Genomic DNA, 17,067 nt, shown 5'->3' with positions numbered 1-17,067 from the left:
GAAAGTGCTGCCCCGATTTTCTAATAATTTTACACAAATGATCCTTTTCTGACCATTTATGCAGTGTTCAAAATATTCTGATTAGTCGAAAAACATGGCAACCATGGAATGTGTTCACTTTCCATATATTTTTGAAGCGGAAACATAAACAAATCTTCTTGTTTGATATTGTCTTTTAGTATCCTATTTCATCATTCCCCCAAACCTCTTAACCCACTGCCCCCTCCTCCTCCCTCACCCCCTCCACTCAACACATACACACATATTACCCACCTATATTTATTTAGTACAAACTTTTATTATTTTTGAGAGAACACTGGCACTATTTCAAAGAACTGACAATACAATAGCAATACTTCTATTCAAGGGAATTGACTTAAAACTTTGCCTATATGTAGACGGCGATAAAACAATGTTCAGAGTGTATGAACCGGATTGGTAGGTCAAAGGGCAAGGTCACAATTGAAACTTAAATGTCAATTTTTTCCTCATAAATCGTGTTTAGATTATAACTTAATAACTATTCAAGGTATATAACTGCAATCTTTGCATGTAAATAGGTGGCGACGAGAGGATGTGCAGATTGCATATTAACCAGTTTTGTAGGTTTATGTCAGAGCAAGTTCAAATATGTCCATCATGTTTTGTGTTCAGAGCATAACTTAATAACCATTCAAAGTATTGGCACATAGGTAGATGGCAATGAGATGACGTGCAGTAAGCAATGACTTTGTCTGTAAAATGACACAATTTTAGTTAACATCTGACCAATTTTGCACATTAGGCAAAATATTTACTAGCAACCGATCTAAATTATAATACGAAAATTTATCTTTAGCCTGCTGGCGACAAGTGATTTTGCCTTTGCGACCAGTGTAGAGCAGCCTTCACTGTGAACATACCTAATAAAAATGGTATTGCACAAATTGAATGATAGACAAGCCCATTTTAGAAATTTAGCAGGGTAAAGGTTAAAGAAATGATCGTGACATTCAAACAAATGCAAGGGAAAAACATTAACGTTTACTGACAAAATAACAGTTATCAGAATCATTTGATGAAACTGATAAGGAACGTACTGTTATTAAACTCCTTTACCACTGATAAAATGTTATTTTTTCAAGTCATTGTTCCATAACTGATAGAACATATATAATCTATAGATAACCTTAAGGTGTGACACTGACCTTTACCTTGAACCAACATTTTAACAATTGAATGTTAATTGTGCACATCTTAGTATAAGGGAGTCAAGATGACCCCCGAGTCATTCGCCTGATCTGGATTCTATGTCACTGTGCACAACATTGTGAACTGTGTATGAAAGCATTCCTAAACCATGATGGATAGAACCAAAGAAGTATAAAATGCTTAAAATTATTTTTTATAGCTCTTTGATAGAACCGCGACAAGAAAACTAGTGATATAAAAGGTGCATAATGCTTTTGTTTAGAATGTGGCTGCCACTTTTTCTGTTATGAACATAAAATATATTAATGTCTTGTTGAATCTTCTTTCTGAATATTGTTTTGTCTGTTATTTGTCAAACGTTTGAATATTGATTAACATAGTAGAAAGTTTTACTGAATCCTTCGTTTTTGATTACCTCCCTTTATGACTCCTGCTGTAACAATTCATTGGCAGGAAGTAGCGTCATTTTGAAGCTTTAGTTTTAAATTAAAGTACTTATAACATCTATTTGGACGACTGTATCATCTGTCTTAACATAAAATTTAAAGCCCTATGGAACTTTAAACGTATGGCCGTGACCCTGAAGATATGTGAGATCCTCTTTAACCCAGATTTACTATTTTTTAAAAATAATTATTAAGATTTTACTTTCATACTGGCTAGTCTAGTACTTATTTTTGATCTCTACTGTTTTTATCTACTTGACAGTACAAATGTACAGTAAAAATGGCAAAATTTGGTTTAAAACGGTGGACGAATATGTAAACAAACGCACACGCACTAGTGTAAATAAACAGTCTTACCGAATGTTCAAATATTCAACAGTTTGTATATACCATTTCATTCTTTTGCACAAAGGTTCAAGACAAAATTCTTTATAACCCTGCGTATCCCCTTGCCCCTGAGTCGTGAGGGTATATAACTCGGACGCTGCTAAGTCCTACATATCGTGTATCGGGAAGTTAAAGGAACAAAGTATAGCCGATCTATGAAGAAATATATTTGTATAAATTTAATTGAAATTCTAATCAAAAGAAACCATGACTAATCCGCAGTAATCTTTTGTAATACCAGTATCTTAATTCTATTGGATATTCAATTGGTTTTTGTTAGTTTTACCTATACCCGTATTAACGACAGTGTTATAAACCAGTGTCAAGCACTCATCTTAAAATATCATTGTACATGTTTATGCGTCGCGAATTGGCATGCTTTCAAAAATGAAGTTTAATATGATTTATTGATGTATACTAAAATGAAAAACTTTTTTCTGAGTTTTGTGTTTGGAGTAATACAGATTGGTACGTATCTTTTAAATCTTATGCCTTTGTTAATTCTTTTTCGTAGGAAATGGATTAACTTGTTTAAGACTAAAATAATACCTCGTTATTGAAAACGTTCAAATAAGTTTTCTTTTATGAATTTATTATGGGTACACACTTACTGAATGTCTCACCTATCAATAGTCAAAGCTCAACAAACCTGTGTTGAACTATTGACTGGTCAGTGGCACAAACTAAGTACCTGTAATTGATATAAGGAGGCGTGCATTAATGTGATGGCAATATTATGGTATTCTGAGTAACAGCATAAGTTCCGTACGTATTTACATTGATATGATATACACTGAATTACCTGTCGTTCAATAGTCAAAACTATTGCCATAGGTCCGAAGGAAGTATTGCCTATAGTTTTGACTATTGACCTGCAAGTCATTCAATGTGTTTTATTACATGACGTCAGAAATTAAGTTTGCCCAGTAAACATAATTATGTTGAGTAGCTGAATATAGACCGGTCATCCTTCGATTTATACAAAGAGTCATGTAATGAATAATTAACACTATTTACGCATATATTATTATACCCCTCTTAGAAAATTATATACTGTAGCAAGTTTATGAACTGTTCTAGGATTCTCACGAGCCGGGTATTACTGCACAAACTATAACTATGCGGGCAATTATCATTATTGTGAGAATGGGTGCTGTGACTCCTGGCCGTACGAGACATGTTGTTCCAACGAGGCATGGTTGGGCTGGGCCATTGCTGGGGGTGTGATAGGTGGCATACTTCTCATCAGTCTTGCTGTGTGCGTCGTCTGCGCTCTCGTCAAGCAAAAGGGAAAAACGGGCCGGGTTATACAGCCAAGCCAAGGACAGGGACAGGTTCAACCCCCAGTCTATAGTAAGTATTACACTGTTATTCGAAGTGGCCCTGATATTGTTCTTGTCTGCATAGCTAACCTGCTTTTCCGTATCACTTTACACAATCTTATTTTTCTCTCTCAATATGTATACCAAATATAGCGTTATATTTTCTGATCGATATCCTAGGCTTTCAACAGCTTGTCAATACGAGAATAACATCATTAAAGGCTTAAAGCGCGACCAAGTACTAAATCGTTTTAAATTATGATCACATTTTGTTAGAAATTACGCATTTAGGCAGCGAGGTCATTTCGTTGCTATTTAATAATTTAATGTGCGGTGCTAGTATATTTGTAATAAGATGGAGGATGTTGTTATCATTTCATCCATTTCGTTTTGATGCATTATTCCGATTCCCGCCATCTTTGTTTACATGAATTGACTACGAACCAATAAATCGTTACGATCACGGTTTTCAAAAGATTCTAATTCCTAATTTTCAGCTTCAACGGTATCTCACATGACAGCGTATCCACAAAGTCAAGGATATTACCCGCAATACACAACCACCGTTACACACAACCCGACAGCCCCACCCGCTCCCCCACCTGCTTATCAGACTCTGTATGGACAACAACAACAACAACCACTACCGCCACTACCTACTGGTTTGCAACAACAGGGAAACAATCAGATTGTATGAAATGTCGTCAGTACGGGTCAAAATCAGCAAAGTGTGAACTCTACAACTACATATATTAAGTGTTGGCGCTTGATAAATGTTGCGACACTTTAATCATAATAATCACAAAAAAGTATCAAAAATCGAATCTGCATAGGCTAACTGAAATTACCCTTTGTAAACTATTCGGTAGTAAAATATAATCTGTGATAAATGGATACGTATCGCAAGTATCTACATATTGTCATAGTTCGGCTTAAAATTCAGCACAAGAATATCAACTGTAGAAAAAGCTTATAACGTATGTCACGTCATCATAAAGTTTTCTTGTCAAATTTGACATCTTGTTACAGACAAGAACTTATCTTTGTAAATCCAACAGTCACTATTTCGACTTGCGAATCGATCAGCTTATTCAGTAGACGTCACCTTTCTTGTACGTCGCCTTTCTTGAACGTCACCTTTTCATACATGACAATTGGGATGCCGCGGTTATTATCAGGATCCTGTATCTACGATGCAAGTAGGGTGAAATTAGACACAGATTTCGTGTTGATGAGATTCCATCCATAGATTCACGTTGAATAGACTCCGTCCATATGGCTTGGCAGAAAACAGTATTCATTCCTTTTTATCGGAACTAAATATAATGCAAACTATCTGTGATAATTTTTGACAGACAATTTTACACATGTATTAAATTTAATGTTTTCATTTTACTTCATGCAATGTGATTTTGTTAATGTCGCGTTTGTTTTCTCGTAAGTTCATTAAGGTAGAAATGTTTTTTTCCAGTTTTTCACTTTTGTTGTAAGCCCTTCTTGTTGTCTAATTTAAAAGTCTTCTGTTAAATGTTACTACTATTTTAAGTTCTTACATTAAAAAATTCTCTTCTGAGTTTGATGTCAAAATTTCTGAACTACAGGTGTATATTTGCAAACACTTTTTTCCTTCAAAGTCATTTTGAAGCTTTGGTTTACTTGGTAACACGTCGACCGCTCAACCCAGATGTATCGTTCTACTACACAAATGGCATGCGAGAACTGAACACGTAAACTGAAAAAATAACGTGGTTCGTGACAAAGGTAAAAAGGAAGTAAAAATGAAGAATTTAAGTAACATATTTCCCATTTGTTGTTGGATTTCACACCAGTATAAACAAAAATCATATAATTTCATTTTGATTCCTCGACTACTTACAGTACATGTGTATATGTATGTACCATAAAGCCCTCTACAGACGGTAAGTTTTTGTTGTACAACACCAATTAATTTCAAGATGTACAGTCAAATATTACCGTGTGTACGATGCTATTCCTTGATTTCGTAAATCTTAAGTCTTGACTTACAGATTAGGACATGTTCTATTTCGTAAGTTTTGCCTTACGTACCACCCACGTTGACAAGCAACAAATTGGTAAATAATTAGTTGATAAGAGGCAAGTGAATGAAATTCCAGAAACAATTGCCCAAAAATAAACACAAATCTTAATATAAAATGGCTTCTAATGCATAATAGAAAAAGGATGACACTGAAAAGTTAAATGATTTGAGCCGCGCCATGAGAAAACCAACATAGTGCGTTTCCGAGTCTGGTCCATGCTGTTCCCTAACGGTTTCTCTAATTTTAATAGAGCTTGAAAGCAAACATCATTGATCATGACTAGACTGCACGGATGCACAGGCTGGTCTGCATCCATGCTGGTCGCAAAGTCACTATGTTGGTTTTCTCATGGCGTGACTCATTTGTGTCATACGTAATCAAATTTATGGAACATATAAAGGTGAATATTATTTTTATTATTAATAGTTACATTTTTTTCAGTACCTGATGCACTATGTTTACTAGGTAAATCTCTGTGATTTTTATGAGAATGGAATACTGTCTGTATGTGAAAAATGTACAATTTCAAAATTGTACATCTTCGAGATAATTAGTGTTGTACAACAAAAACCTACCGTCTGTAGAGGGCTTTATATATATATTTATTATATATTCATAGCGTTGAGATTTTTTTATTAGCTCGACTGCTTATTCAAATAAACGCTTTTGTCGGCGTCTGCGTCCGCCTCACAAAAGTTTTTCATGTAAGCAGGTTTCTTAAAAAACCACAAATACTAAAAGACTTCACACATATCTTTGGTACCATGAGATTAACTGACAGGACAGGTCCCATAACTCTAGCTTTTATTTTGACACAAGTGTGTTTCTTTGAACTAAGGAAATTTGGTTTGAATTTTGCATTAAGCAGATTTCTCAAGAGCTACAGGACCAAATGTTTTCAAACGTCACACACGTTTTCAGAATCAAGAGATAACCTCTCAGGAAAAGTGTTATAAATATTTTACACAAATATATTATCTTTTTAGCTTGAAAAGTTTGGTGAAAGTTTGTTCAAAGAACACATGAGATGACCTTGAAAGGACAAGATATACAGGGAAAGCGAAAACTGCATTAGAAGAAATATCAAAGCAAAATAGCAGTTAAAACGAAAATCCATGAGGTTAAGTTTCAATATCATGTACATATGTACTAGTTCTACCATATGAAAAGCTGTCCATGAATTTGTAAGGCACGCCTACGTAGTATCGATAAGGTAGGACAAAAGTGAATAAATTTTCTGTACGTTCTGTATAAAATAAAAAATCTGCTGCTGAGAGCTGCCAAACATAGCTAGACCCAATCTATAAAAGAATTACTAGCCTTGTGCTCTCAAATGACCTATAAACCAGTAACAAAAAGTCTGAATCACATATCTTCTAAGAGAGATAGTTTTGTCTCACAGATCAACACTGAGGAACATTTTCCAAACTGACAGCTAAAAACTTATGTAATAGAAGTTTGTTTAAATTTCTTTAAATGCAAAATATCTTCTTGAAAATGACACCAGAATGTCAAGTATAGGTCCACAATGAAATGAGAACAGGATCTGGCTTATATAAAACATGAAAATGACACTTTTAACTCGGAAAATCAAATATATTAACTGCCACTGAATGAGAATCAATCAGTCAGGTAGTATCCTATTTTGTGCCACTTGGCAGTGCTTCCATTTTTCATTTTCCTTTTAACATATGATAGCAAAACACAACCACGCCAGAAGAGAGAACACCAAGACACGGTAAGCAAAAAAAAAAAAAGCTGTGCTAGCAGGTTTATATAAATTGGCTACGCAACTGAACTTTGATATCTTATCACATGACTGCGGCATTCCTTTGAAGTTTTGTGTTCACTAAATTCTGATATTGCCACGGTTAGTCGTGCTCTAAATTCCGTTGCACACAGATATCGGGCACAGGTGTTTTTTTCTAAAACAAGTTAGAGGATTTCTTTATATGTATGTATACTCCAAAAGATTCCTTATATTTACTCCATTCATTTCAAGTCAGTACCTATACTAAACAAAAACACAGCAAAAGGTCATGATTGATACAAATAAATCAACTGTCACATACGAACGGTCACATTTCTTCCACTCAAAAGTTCAAGCAGTATATAATAGAACGCGGGGTTTAAAGCGAGGGGGTGGGTGGGGGTATTCCGAGTTTATGGGGTTCCGGGGGCTTGCCCTCTCCAGAAAAAATTGTCAAGTATACCTCAAATGGTGCAATCTGACGTATATTTGACATATTTGAGCATGATTTTTTTTATACAATGTCATCTTTTGAATTTGTACTACTACGTAATGTGCAGATTCTTAAATTTGTCAAATCAAACCACGATTGAAATATATAAAGCGTATACCCTAACGAATTTATAAATAAGATATTTTAAGACATTGTTTCAGTCCAATGGTATCAGTTTCAAATCTAGGTAAATTCTATACTTGTTCAATAGCCATATAAATAAATTGTCCTATATCGATTACATTATTTACTGACATGCCTGGTAAATGCAGCACAAACGTTTTACTACTAAAAGTGTTAATTCGCTACAAACGTATTTGCGTGTGAATATTTGCGAAATACCAATGGAAAGTATTAAAGTATTGATTTTAGAGGAGGATTTAAAAAAGTCAACATTATTCTACATGTATGTTTACAAATGCATGTAGTTGATATATAGTACTGCAGCACAGTGCAGTGGCACAGAGTAGACATGATATGTTTAGTACAATTCCTGTGCACGTACTACCTAATATGCGCGCACGTATTAGTACATAAAAAAACATCTGCACACGTATAAGTACGTGCACATAAATTAATATAAAACACATCTGTGCACGTATTAAGAGATACGTGCGCGCATAATAGCTAATAAGTGCGCACACGACAGTCAGGCTGTCACCGGGCGAGTACGCGGTGGCATAGAGGATGCATAGGTGTTTTTTTTAACTAATACGTGTGCACGTAATAGCTATTGCGTGCGCACTTAGTAAGCTATCATGTGCGCAGATGTTTTTAACAATACGTGCGCATCTAATAAGTAATACGTGCGTACGTAATAACGTGTCATTGTATTGATTTATTGATTAGATACGAGTTTAATAATGTTTAGTTTTTAGTATTGTTATTTTGTTAACTTTCATTTTCTTTGGAGCTTTTTCATTCCAGGTAACGTTTCAGTTTAGTTCTGCCGGTGCGACGTTAAACCCAACAAAACAAAACAAATCATGTGCGGTATAAACTTGCCACTTTAAGCTAACACAGGTGTATTTATGCTAGTACCTTAATATTTGTAACATGAACAACGCCATTTATGCGGGAAGTCAACTTAAAAAAATGGACAATATTTGTGTTAATTTATTTTTATTAGGAATTCAGATAATAGGTAAGAAAAGTTTGAAGTTTTTCCCCTTATAAGTTACATTTAGATTGCACAATGTTGGTGATTTTTTCTTACTTTACTCTATCTGCTAGAAAGAATAAAAATTATACATTTTGACTAACTTTTCATGCAACTTATTCAATGACAGATAATTTGATATATCGTACATGTATACATTTTTGTATACCTGTTCGAAGACTGGACCATCAGCGATCATGGTTATTGATTTCTCTTGCTTTTATTTGTTTTTGATGAAATATTATAATGCTATTAATGTGCTTTTATTTATGTTGCTGTAAAATATAGTGAACACAAATGAGCCGTGCCATGGGAAAACCAACATAGTGGCTTTGCGACCAGCATGGATCCAGACCAGCCTGCGCATCCGCGCAGTCTGGTCAGGATCCATGCTGTTCGCTAACACAGTTTCTCTAATAGCAATAGGCTTTGAAAGCGAACAGCATGGATCCTGACCAGACTGCGCGGATGCGCAGGCTGGTCTGGATCCATGCTGGTCGCAAAGCCACTATGTTGATTTTTCCATGGCACGGCTCAAATGTGAATAATCAAAGGTGTTTTGTCTATAGAGTTGAACACGCCTGTTCTGAAATATTGCAGGTGCTGTGTCTCATAGAATTAATGATATTTTAATGGAGTTGTGTCGAAATGAGCGCACGTAATCCTGCTTCAGTTTGACTGGAAGCGAAGGACTCTACCCATACATTCTAACGAACCTTGATATTACTTTGCTTAAAGACGTATCCGGGATCATATCTCAAGTTGCCAATGCGCATCTTTTTGCGCAATCATTTTTATGTTGCGAACACTTGTTAAATTATAAATGCGGAAAAAGTTTAGCAGACACACAGTGAGTTGAACACTTTATCAATCAATATTTATAGATATATTAAACAATTCGATTGTAATGTGCTAGATATGAGTTGCTTAATATGTAATAATGTTTTATCAGATGAAATGGTAAAACAATTAAAAGCAACGGACATTGTCTCCGGTTTTTGAAATAATTCATTACTCACAATGGTTTTGATGGTTTAAATCACTTTTTCACCGAGACATTATGAGATAGGAAGACTGAAGGTGTTTTCAAGGGTAAAACATTGTGTACGGAAATATTAAAAGTTCAAAAGTATGAAAAGGGAGGTAATTAAATGTTATATATCTTGAAAAACAAGCAAGGCGAGCTATCGTTTTTTTTTAACATTTTCTAGTGTTACATATGTTGAGGTATATATACAAGAAAAATGTACATTTCTCTGCGCTGGGATTATTTTTATTTATAAAAACATTTAAATTTTACCTGGAATAACTGATACAGTTATGTTATTCCAGATTTTACATATAGACCACGTGCGGCTGAAATTCAAATTTTAGTAAATAACATACATGTAGGTACTATCAAATATCTTGGAATATTAATATTTAGCTTTTCTATTTAAAACTATGATACATAGTTTTATGATTTTTGGTAACTAATATTTTTTCGCCCATTTTTAATTAAATGACAAATAGTAGTGTTCTAAAAATAGCCAAAGTACAATAGTTAGCATGGCAACCGATGCTTATGAAGGTTGTTTTTATTTTATTATATCTTAAAGAACATACAAGCAAAATTTTAGAAAATTCTCTGCGCTACAACTTATTCCTGGATACGTCTTTAAAGATAAAATATTAATAAATATTACTGCATAACAGGCTATGCACATGGCGAAGAATATTGCATAAACACGGACACTGGAAACAAATATTGTGAAAGTTGCTGCGGTAGCTGGCCAAGACAATACTGCTGTGAAGAAACATCATGGATAGTTGGAGTTGCCGTCGGTTGTACTTTTGGAGCCCTATTCATTATTGGAGTCTGTGTTGTTCTTTATTGTATAATACAACAGAAGGGAAAGTCCGGACGAGTTATTCAGGCTAGCACCGTCGGTCAACCTCCAGTATGCAGTAAGTTGCAGTGCCGTAGTACAGAAATTGTTTGTTTTTTGTGTATGTGTATGGTGGCAGCCTTTATAACAAGTGCTTTTACTACTGTATCCATGAATCACACATCAAGCTGTATATAATGAAATGAATAACTAAAGGAAAAGTGCTATTCAGATATTCCAAATTAAATGTACCTCAATGGTAGGGTGACTTCGACAAAGAAAGTCCACAATTTCTAGGGACAACAATTGATATTTCACTGAAAAGAACAAATTTTCTTTTTATTTCATGTGTAAAACTCTACTTTTGTCGCGTAATTTATAAAACGTCGTATATCGCGGGAAAGGTCAGCAGAAAGCATAACACAAATGACGTCATTTTAACGACGTCATAGTCACTATGGTCCCCTGTATTCATAACGCTCGGTATACAATTTGACTTCAATCGCGATGAGGTACCGGAACTAGTTCGGCAAAAACAGTGAAAAATAAAAATGATAATCTACTGTTTCAAAACTGTGGATTATCACTTTTATTTCACTGAGAAAACTCTATAATTCACTGGAAAAAATAAAAATTCAATGTGCCTCATATCTAAGAAGAACTCTGCCTGACCAGCTTGTGATGTAACCATTGGCTGAATATTTTCTGTGATTATATAACCCAATGGTGTGTGAGTAGTACATGGTTGTAACTGCTTGTTCATGATACATCCGCCTTTCGATGGGTATGTGTTGGGATTTCGGAATAAAATAAAGATGCTATGATTGTCAGAAATACACTTTAACTTTGGTAGCGGGATAAACCCGCAACCAAAAATGTGCTTTTTGTATAAAAATAAGGTTTTCTTCATTCACTTTTGATGGAATAAACTGTTGGCATGCATTGTTTTGTAGATTATTGCAACACACCTTTCATGAGTTGTAAAACATTTTAATTGTTACATTTAAAGGTAAAAATATATGTCAAAAGGTCAAATTCCTGCTAAAATACAAATTTTACCCATTCATTATCACTAATTTGTAGTTTTGAAAAGTAGAACTTATAAATCCTTTTGAAAGAATTCAAAGAATGTTACAAAAAGATTATCTGATACAAAGAGTGACAATTATTGATGTTTTACAGTAAAACTGTTGTAAAAGGTACTCGTACTAACGTGACTTTATATGCGCATTACAAGCAGGTAAACAGAAAAGTACTTGAATAAATTGATACATCTTGATACATGTGTCTAATTTTCTTCCTCAAGTTATGCTGGTATGAAAGACACATTGTGTGGCCAGTTTCCAGTTCGATTTTATGTTTTGTATTCCCCAAAGGATATAGAGGATATTTGTTTGTTTTGAGTGAATATGGAATATATCTCACTGAGAAGTGAGAAAATTTCAAATATTTTCACGAGCGCGTAAAAACCAAACAAATTTTCTTTTTATTTTATGCTCAATTACGTTGAGATGTGCATTTTGCAATTATTTTAATCTCAGCGCGGGAAACAGACGCGCGTAAACAGACATGACGTCAAACGTGCTGTGACGTTATAAAGACGCATGCAACAAAGTTCCATTTTGTTTTATTTTTTGCTGCATAACGGTATGAAATTCTCTTTAAGTAAAATCATTTGAATTAAGAAATATACTATAAAGAACAAAGTGCGGCTACAATTTTCATCTTGTTTTAAGCAAATAATTTAAAATTCATACACAATGTAATGAGGGGGCGGAGCTATATCTCTCACAGTTTCATATTTTCACAGTGTGAGTAATGAAATATGAAAATATTTAACTGATAGAATACAGTATTTCATTAGTTAGCATAAAATAAAGGGATAAGTTATGCGGATTATTTAAGCAACTGTTACCGCATAACATCTAATAATGAATGTAGCTTTACAACTGATTTATATATTTGGTAAAATTATAGGCTGCATTTTGTATGAGGATTTTCTACATTTGAAAATATCAAAATTAAAAATATTTTAGTGAAAGATAGCATCTGATACCTTTAACCTTTACCCTGTTAAATTTTTAAAATGGACATGTCTATCATTCAGTCTGCGCAGTACCATTTATTATTTAAAGGAGTTTGTTCACTGAAATTTTACTGATTGAATAGCAAACAGTGCAGAACATGATCGGCCTGCATGCACAGTTTTATAGTGGTAGTACCGTGAAAGTTTTACATATTTCATAAATATGTACCTATGTTAATGTTTATACATACAAACATGGTGACGTAATTACTGAGTATTAAAGGTGGTCAATCACATTTAAACAACATTTAATGACATTTTTTACTTTTTGTATATTCTGGTAGAGAATTATTTAATGAACAAAAAGACCGATTACATAGAGTTAGATTCCTATTTGAAATGTATATTTTATTATTTTTATAAAATTTTGTAATTACTCCCCTTTAATATGAAAGTATATAAAAAGCTGGGTATTTCTTTTTATTTCGATACAATGTCTAGTTTTACATTTGCATTTGATAGACATATCAGCTATTGAACAATCTGAACCAAAATGCAAGTTTTAAAGCTGTGTGTAGCTTCTGAATTCATTTATTTCCAATCTATCTTGGTTGCGCAACCAAGATAGGCAAAGGGAATAATAATTTTTCAAACTTGTGTTTCTAATGAATTCCATCTAAATACATAATTTTTAATGCAATTATTTTACAAATATATTACAATATGTCTAATATTTATACATTTCCTTAGGCAAAGTATGTTTATCAAATTTATACTTATGATAAAATAACTCTATCTTGGTTGGGCAACCAGGATAGGAAAATGAAATTTTAAAAACACCTCCAGTGAAAATCTAATTTGTATTAAGTGTTAAGTGAACATAAATGAGTGTAAATGATCAGATGCTAAAGTTTCGAACAAATCAGTTACATGGCCAAAATCTGATTATCCACCTTTAAAGTTTTTTTTTATTAATACAAAATGCATTTTGGCATAATATGTCTAAATGACCGATTATGGGAGAAATCAACAAACATACTATGGTTAGATGGTCCTGAACTGACAGTGTTTATTTAAAAATGATGTAATAAAAAATCATACAGCATTTCTGAAATTTGTGAAATCAGTTTTAAAGGGAAAGGCAATATGTTATTCTTATGTAAATGCCGTCTTCTATTTTTATATTGTATTTGTTTTACTGCAATTAATACTAGATAAAATGTTTTATCACGGTGCATACAGTTGAAATTGTCTTTGTTTCTTTCAATTCACGTACAGTATATAACTGGATGGAACTGCTTCCAATCAGAATTTCTGATTACAAACAGTATCAGATTGTAGAAATTCAATGAGGCTGTTCCTCCCACCGCCAGTCATAAATTTCGCTGCTGCTACAGGAGCATAGCTAGTATTTAAAATTGTGTAAACAGAAGTATAAGTATCACAAACCTTTTTCAGCTTCAACAGTCGTCAGTCATGCGCCATATCGCCAACAAGACCAACAAGGCGTGTCGTATGGCAACCAAGGCGTGCCATATGGCCAACAAGGCGTGCCGTATGGCAACCAAGGAGTGCCATATGGCCAACAAGGCGTGCCGTATGGCAACCAAGGCCTGTCGTATGGACAACAAGCTTCGGCTCCACCACTAGCATATCCTCCGCCGCAGTCTCCACCAAGCACTCAGAATCTTTATGGAAATCAGGCTCTCACCTAAGCTGAAGGTTTGCAAAGCCAACCTCAATCAAGCGATGGCCTGCCAGGAAACCATTGCGTTGTTTACACTGTGATAAATTGTAATCAGTGCCAAACTATAGGCTCTACATTTCATATTAAATGTAATATTAATTACCAAAACTACCATTTTGTAATTTTTAATAGTATGAGACGCAACGTCATCAAACTAGAGTCTTTTATAATATCATCATAGTCGTCGTCATCTTCGTCGTCAACATCATCACCATCATCATCGTCGTCGTCGTCACCGCCACCGTTATCGTTGTGGTATTAATATTGTTAAAGGTCACGTCTACTTCGTGCCCAGTCTACCAGGACTTCTTATTCATTTAGGCAGTGAAATATTGTTTAGAAATGACTTCAAAATCAGAAAGGTATAAACATTTCAATATTTGGATAAATATTATGTTGGTAATTTCGATTCCATGGCAACATGGCCAGTCCAGTATGTTTTTGGAACTGGTATTCCTTCAAATATACCGCCGTTAGAACTATGTTAAATTAATGTAATCCGTCCACTTCCAGAAAAAGCTAGCCAATGGTGTCATATGGGGTGTTAGAAGTTGTCGTTAGGACATAGGATGTTCGCTGTTATGGTCAAAGATCGGCTCAAAGGTTAAATTTCCATTTTCTTTTCTTCCGTATTTGGGATGTCAATCCGTCGGGAATGTGTTCTTTTGCAACTATGTGCGCCATATTTTTAAATTATGTTAAAGTTTAGATAAAATTATTTAATTATTGACATTTTTGTACTCGTATAGCGATACATGTCAAATATTTCTTGTTGATAACCCATTTTTTTATTCTGTTGTATCTCCAATAAATTATACTGAGGTGGTACTGTAAGAATGATTCATCAGCAAACCACTGGCTGATCATAATATGGTATTCGATCAGCGCTTCTAGTTTCTATTAAACAGGTACACATTATTTATTCACTCAGAACTAGAGCTAGTTTTATAATTATCATTCTCTATATCGTTTCGGTTACACTAAATCAAACAATGAGGCTGACACTACCACAAATATGAAGATGGATTGGGAACTGAGAAGAAAATTAAAAGGTTCTAGATGAAATTACTTGTGTTAGTTAAATATACTAGCTAATGGCAACTGATCAACATGAAAAATCCAGTTCTTTGATCTTTTTGTCTATGAATGTATATCAGATTGATAGTTAACTTATGTTTTCGGAATATATGCATATCATGCACTGTTATAAACTAGTAATCTTATTATAAAAAGTATGTAAGATTCATCATTAATATGTATACTATGTCTTGTAAACGAATCATAATCTTACATTGATGTTTGTAATAGATCTACATTATGTTACTTTTATAAAGAAAGAAAAAATTATTTATCTATATGTGCAAAAAAAAAAACCTATACATTCTGTACATGTACAATGTAGATTTTTAGGTGCTACGTTAGATTTTGTCAAGTAATGGATTTGTTCGAGAGTTTAAGAGATGATCATTTACACTTATTTGTGTCATAAGTGTTGGATTTCTGCTGGTTTGATCATATCCGATCCTGATTGCTCAAGAAAGGTAGAGCTTTCTGTATATGTATAAATGTAATAAAACAACTCTTTCCAGTTGGATGATATGAGTATAAGAACTGTTGTGCTATATTTGTAAACGAATTACATTGACAAATATTTAAAACTTCCTTTGTGATTCAGATTGTTAAATATCCTAATATCTTTCGAATGCAAGTTTGAGACTAGAAATTTTTAAAAGGAAAAGAAATAATCCACATTTTGAACACTTTCATATTAAAATGTAATAAAATAAGATAAAAAACATACATTTCTAAAATAGATCTTACTGTGTGTAATGGGTCTTTTTGTTCATTATATAAATATCTAACAGAATATATTAATGAAAGAACGGAAATACTAATGGTGCGATTGTCTTGTCAGTCTGTTCGAACCCCGCTACCAACCGGACTGTCAATAACTCTGGTCTAGTCCTATTCCTTCCCTAATACAATGGTTAGAAAAATTGACCACCGCAAGGAAAATTGACCGCCTAAATATAAACTGAAATACTGTTGAAAACGGGTGTTTAAACAAAAAAAAATTGCATCTACCCCAGAGAAGCAAATTGGAGATAAAGCACTTTTACAATATTTCTTTCAGCATTCGTGAGAATGCTTCTAAAACGAATTTATTTAGCATAAAATTGTCAAAAAACTACCTTTAAGTCATTCATATGAATTATACTGCGCATTATTAATTACATGTATATGTTTAAATAATAAAAAATATTACTTTTACTAGGTATGGTTTTGCATATAATACAGTAAATAATGTTTACAAAATATTTATAATGTGAAAGGGAAGCATCAGTTTTAAAAATAAATTATTCCTGATCAGTTGCTATAGTACGTATATGGTCCGAGAGCTCATGGACATTTATTGCAACAATAGAGGCCAAAAGAAGTTTATGCTTTTTTGGAAACAATATTTCATATCCTCCATGAAAACCCATTTCTTAAGTGTCAAAGCCGTGCCTATCTATATTTTGTTCACTTATGTTTGTGATAGAGGAGGTAAAGTTTAAGGGGTAGGGTAAAGTTTACGTCTACCAGTTTTTTTCACTGTTTAATTACAGTAACTATCT

General features: G+C 33.7%; 2 protein-coding genes across 2 annotated transcripts; both read left to right on the top strand.

Moving 5' to 3' along the window:
• The first annotated feature begins 2,315 nt into the window (after nucleotides 1-2,315).
• Nucleotides 2,316-4,920, top strand: LOC128547893 (cysteine and tyrosine-rich protein 1-like). Its single transcript, XM_053521585.1, has 3 exons — nucleotides 2,316-2,492; nucleotides 3,105-3,377; nucleotides 3,844-4,920. The coding sequence occupies exons 1-3, from the start codon at nucleotides 2,435-2,437 to the stop codon at nucleotides 4,041-4,043; spliced, it is 531 nt and encodes a 176-aa protein (XP_053377560.1). The 5' UTR covers nucleotides 2,316-2,434; the 3' UTR covers nucleotides 4,044-4,920.
• Nucleotides 4,921-8,676: 3,756 nt separating this feature from the next.
• LOC123529759 (uncharacterized) lies at nucleotides 8,677-16,720 on the top strand. Its single transcript, XM_045310278.2, has 3 exons — nucleotides 8,677-8,793; nucleotides 10,504-10,755; nucleotides 14,161-16,720. The coding sequence occupies exons 1-3, from the start codon at nucleotides 8,706-8,708 to the stop codon at nucleotides 14,415-14,417; spliced, it is 597 nt and encodes a 198-aa protein (XP_045166213.2). The 5' UTR covers nucleotides 8,677-8,705; the 3' UTR covers nucleotides 14,418-16,720.
• The last annotated feature ends 347 nt before the right edge of the window (nucleotides 16,721-17,067 follow it).

Source organism: Mercenaria mercenaria, chromosome 13 (genome assembly GCF_021730395.1).
Source record: "Mercenaria mercenaria strain notata chromosome 13, MADL_Memer_1, whole genome shotgun sequence".
Lineage (NCBI taxonomy): Eukaryota > Metazoa > Mollusca > Bivalvia > Venerida > Veneridae > Mercenaria > Mercenaria mercenaria.
This window is presented reverse-complemented; position numbering and strand designations above follow the sequence as displayed.